This window comes from Trypanosoma equiperdum (genome assembly GCF_001457755.1).
Source record: "Trypanosoma equiperdum strain OVI genome assembly, contig: ctg_581, whole genome shotgun sequence".
In the NCBI taxonomy this organism is placed as follows: domain Eukaryota; phylum Euglenozoa; class Kinetoplastea; order Trypanosomatida; family Trypanosomatidae; genus Trypanosoma; species Trypanosoma equiperdum.
The window spans coordinates 31533-36194 of record NW_027124511.1 but is presented as its reverse complement, the minus strand read 5'-3'; the positions used below and the strand labels follow the sequence as shown (position 1 = coordinate 36194).

Below are 4662 nucleotides of genomic sequence, written 5' to 3'. Positions count from 1 at the left end.
CCCCCCCCCCCTCCCTCCCCTGCTGCTGCGCCCTGTCGCACATCTTCCTGCTACAGTATTTACCCCCACTGCTACCCACTCTTTTTTTTTCAGCCTGTCCAAAAAGCCGTCGTGAGTCCAAACGCGTATTTTTAGCTAAGTCGGTAATGTACGCCACGTTTTCAGCGCCCCAGAGTTGTCTGCCAGTCCTCTCTATTGCGTGCGAAATGTCTGGACCGTATTGACAGTACAGCGGGAGCTGAGAGATCTCCACAGACCACCCCGTCTCCGTCCGATATCGAAAGTCCGTGTATGTACCACCCGGCAAACCCACCTAGAAAAAAAAAAAGAAGGCCCGCAAACAAAAGATGGTAACTACCTCGTCATGCAGCGCAAATTGCGCCCCGGCGAAACAGTCTCCTCGTAGTCCTCCTGGCATATTTTTTTTCTGTTTGGGTAATGAACAGCCTTCTTCGTAACAACCTTTTTTCCTCACGCTATTGTAAAAGGAGCTAATGGTAAAAGAAAACTACCCATTATGCAGCGGTTGAGGCCGATACTTCCGTAACCACCCGCGTCGTTTCCTTTCGCATTTCATCCGCTTCGGAATTCGTGAACAGGGCTCCTGTCCCTAACTCCAGCCCACTCAAGTGACAATATGTTAACGTCCCCTTGTTGCGGTACCATTCGCTACAGCTCCTCTTGAGCAGCTATCTCTCACGATGAGTGCTTCGAAGAATGCCGCTGCTGCTCTGAAGAGACGGCCCTGTCTGATCACATGTTACTTCCCAGGATTCCCCATAAAGTAGTTAATTCTTCTTTCCCTCTCTAGAGGAGCGTCTCCAACAAAAACGCCTCATTTAACAGATCGAACTAAGCCCTTAGTTGTTTGTGTCTCGGTGGGGGAACTCTATTAGGTCCTTATGTTTTTCTAGGGAACTAATTTCGATAATTTTTCGGAGTGCTCCCCAACCGATGTTGATTCTTTCCCTCACCCGATGTTGGCAAGCCAATTTTTTTCTTTCCAAACGGCGTTATCCCGCCCCATTGGCCACCCCCAACCCACACCAGCTACGGTACAATGTACTCTTTTCCGTTGTCAGAGTTTTGCCTATAAGTTTGAGTTACCACCTCTCTACAGGACATGCTTGTCCCCATCGATTGATGTTTCCGCCTAAAGACCTGCAAGAAACATCTATCCCGGTGTTCTACGTGGATCCAGTAACGCTAACAGGGTCACTGTGTTATGAACTGAACCGTTTTCAGTCAGTTACAGGGCTATAACGAATAAGGGAGCATTCCCCCGCCTATATCCCTAAGTTGTGCTTCCCAGTAAATCTACCGAGTTGCTTCGTTGCGAGTATTCTTTGTTTCCAAGCTTACTGTGCTCACATCGTCTTCTTCTTTGTTTTTATGATTAGCCTTTCAAAGCCCAGGAAGCTATGGACAGGACGTGACTTAAGGTCGGAACTGGAATCACCTCGAACACAGACCTTTGAAGGGGCAAGAGCCTGTAGTGGTCCGAATAACATCTATCCATGACCTGTAGTGCTTTGTCTTAACTTTTGACAGTTCGCTTCCCCAGACATAAACACTTTTTTTGGATTAGATTTCTTTTTAAACTGTTTCATGTCCGACCTCCGGATGTTTCCACTCGTGCTTCGCCCTCGGGTGCTGAATCCCAATATTTCCCTTTCCCCGGGTCTCAAAGTTTCTGGGGCAGGTAGTTGGTTTCCCTCTTTGTCACTTGGTCCTTCGGACCACTCGAGTAGCATGTTGATCTGTTACGCACAGCGCAGGAGCATCGGTAACACCGTGCAGTGCTCGAAGGAAGTTGCGAATTTTTCTTTTTATATTCGCTTTTTGAATTGCCTGGTGACTGGAGTCATCTTCCTTTACTTGGACCCCATACTGCTATTTCCAAATTCTCAATTCCCTGTCCGTGGGCTTGCCCTCGCCACCTACATGGCTCAGAAGTACTCATGCAGCGTGCCTTCCAGTCAAGCATGTTCTTACAGGAAACATCCTCTGGCCAAGTTGCTCTTCTCCATAGCAGAGAAGTGTGGCACGTTTTTCCCAGTTCAAATTCCCCCTTGATAGATGATGAAAACACCACACTACAGGGCGCCAGCGGTTTTTCGGATGACATTGTTAGTATGTACCCCATCGTCCCTTCACATGAGTGGATACTTTCCTCTCGCCCTGAAACCACTTTCAATCAGTTTTTCATACGCGCACACACACCAAAACCATACCTGCCGAAGACGTCGACGAGAGGCAGGGCCGCGTCGGTTTGGCAGCTGGTGCTGGGGCGGACCTGGCATCTTGGATAGCGGGACAGTCTCGCCACGGTGCGGATCGTCAGTTTTGTTGATCTTCCAGTTGTGTTTACAAAGTGGGGGTCGCACCCGCAGTTCGTCCACGAAAGACACAGCCCTAATCGGAAAACTCGGAAACCGTGTCCGTTTCACCTTCGCTTCTTAGAGTCATTGCACAAGCCGGGCGACGAGTCGGTAAGTTACAGTTTTCGAGCATTTGCCCTTGCGCAACCTGGTTTGATGGGGAGGTTTCATTTCCTCTCTCTTTTTTTTTTCTTTATTTGGAAGGAGGAGGATTATGTGCGAACGTGAGCCCACGTATGCTCGCCTCCCGTTATGGCCCGTCAACGAGGCGAAAAATGGTCGGCGTGTCAACCGTTTTGCATTGCAGGCGCCCGCGCGCGAGTCTCCGCTGTAGTTGTTGTTATTGTTTTTGCAGAGTTCTACTCGCGCCGTCGTGAGAGTCAGACACCCGCGGCCGTAGCCGCAAGCCGCGACACAAGACACTTTTCGGTCGCAAAAGTACCGCCGCGCGGGGCAACATGGCGCGAAAAGGCGGAGCCAAGAAATCATGGAGGGTGGCTGCTGCTTAAGCGGCCGCGGTGACTGAAAGGGGTGTGGTGCAACCGCGCAAATTCGGGGACTAACACCGGGGGTACTCTTGAAGCAAGCTGTTCACCACGGGCAACAACTTGAAGCACGAGTACTCGGACATGACGTTGCATGCCGCTGAGCGGAAAGCGTGTGAGTGCCCATTTCACTGTTACCCTTTACCCGGGTATTCTTTCGCGAAGGCTCAAGCCTGCAAACGGTTGCTGCTTTATCAGCAACCTTGGAGAACCTGAAGGGAAGCTACAGTATGTACTTTGGTGCCGTCATGTGTGCCGCTGATGTTATCCTTCTACTCTCGGTATTTTGATTGGAGCAGCAGCAGTGAGCCCACATGCGCTAGTTACACGCACATGGAATTAATATGAGCTTACTAAAATAAGTGAGGTGCCCCATCTGCTAACATGTAAGGGAAATGGGTTTGCACGGACCCCTTATCCCATTCCAGTAGTAGGGGTTAAACCACACGTGTGTGCAGGAACCCGTAACTGCGTTTCCTTTGATAATGACCCTATAAAAAGGAATAAGAAGATGGTTTAATGAGTCTAAACTCCTAAATCTGTGTGGGGAAGTGAGCGAATGATGTTAAATTGATACCCGCCTATGAACCTGAGCTATCTCGTTGAACTGAATCTCTCCTTTCTGGCATCTGTCTCTGCATCTTGTCATTAGCGCTGTTGGAAACCCCCATACATCAACAATGAAACATGTTTCTGAAATGTTCATCCCTGGCATGACATTATCGCACCTTGTTTCTCCCTTGCTCAGCATGCCAACTGCCACGAATCGTTTCTACGCACTTTACGGCCATTATAGCGTGCGTGAGGGGGATAGTGATGCAACAGAAAGCTCATTGATAGTTGAGGCCGTAGTGAGAGTCGTGTTACCCCTACATGCAGCGCCGCCAGAGGAGACAAAATTTATAGGTTTTGCTTCCGTGAAAAAGTCCAGTCCACACAAACTCTCATATGAAGAGACAAGGTTGCTTCGAGGGGATACTGAACCCGCAGAGTCATTCTTGCAAAAAAGTGATCGGTCCTACCCAATGTTGCTGCTTTTAGTGACAACACCTCTCGAGGTCCCTGTAGCAAAGAGTACAAAAAAGGTGGAATACAGTGTCTTTGAGTGCAAAACAGGCTCAGCGGACTTTTCTGAAAAAGCGATACCCCTTAAGGTAGATAACATGGTCGACTCTTTTTCCGCGTTTGTCCGGCTCAGCAATTTGGGGAGTCATGCTCTGGTTCGCAAGCAGTCCTCACCACCTACGCAGAGTTCACCCTCAGCGAACGAACTCAGTTTTCAATCCTCCATTAGCCAGTTAGAAGTGGCGAGTGCTAAAAGGCAGACGCTTCTAAAGCGTTTGGCCGAAGTGGAACGACTCCTTGAGCGTAAACAAACGGGGATGCTGAGAGCAGATGAACAGAAGCCCAACCGTATTTGAGCAAGCATCCCTTGGTGGGTTTTATTTCGTCCGTCACACTGCTGAGCACTGACTTGCACCGTAATTGTATGTATATTTGTGATCGGAAGTTTTTGTTGTTTTCTTTTTTTTTTTGCGGAGATTATGAAAGGAGGTTGTAAGGTATCCAACCAATATTTCTTTTATTGTGAGGGGTTTTGGAGTATATCTTGTTGCTGCTAATGCTAACAGAAAGATTATAATGTCTTCGCAATGCGTAATGGCCTGTGGAACACGTGAGCCGAGTCACACGCTTTACTTTTAGCGGCTATTACCATTGGTGAGAGGTCGATGACT

At 48.7% G+C, this 4662-nt stretch overlaps 4 protein-coding genes across 4 annotated transcripts; all 4 read left to right on the top strand.

Moving 5' to 3' along the window:
- Positions 1-954: 954 nt before the first annotated feature.
- On the top strand, positions 955-1263 carry TEOVI_000264800 (uncharacterized protein; the record flags this gene model as incomplete). Its single annotated transcript, XM_067225687.1, has 1 exon — positions 955-1263. The coding sequence occupies one exon, from the start codon at positions 955-957 to the stop codon at positions 1261-1263; it is 309 nt and encodes a 102-aa protein (XP_067081788.1).
- A 345-nt stretch (positions 1264-1608) lies between these two features.
- TEOVI_000264700 (uncharacterized protein) lies at positions 1609-2076 on the top strand (the record flags this gene model as incomplete). Its single annotated transcript, XM_067225686.1, has 1 exon — positions 1609-2076. The coding sequence occupies one exon, from the start codon at positions 1609-1611 to the stop codon at positions 2074-2076; it is 468 nt and encodes a 155-aa protein (XP_067081787.1).
- A 3-nt stretch (positions 2077-2079) lies between these two features.
- Positions 2080-2463, top strand: TEOVI_000264600 (uncharacterized protein; the record flags this gene model as incomplete). Its single annotated transcript, XM_067225685.1, has 1 exon — positions 2080-2463. The coding sequence occupies one exon, from the start codon at positions 2080-2082 to the stop codon at positions 2461-2463; it is 384 nt and encodes a 127-aa protein (XP_067081786.1).
- A 1143-nt stretch (positions 2464-3606) lies between these two features.
- TEOVI_000264500 (uncharacterized protein) lies at positions 3607-4347 on the top strand (the record flags this gene model as incomplete). The annotated part of the gene is made up of 1 exon (XM_067225684.1): positions 3607-4347. One exon carries the CDS (start codon positions 3607-3609, stop codon positions 4345-4347), a length of 741 nt encoding a protein of 246 aa, XP_067081785.1.
- Between the last annotated feature and the right edge of the window lie 315 nt (positions 4348-4662).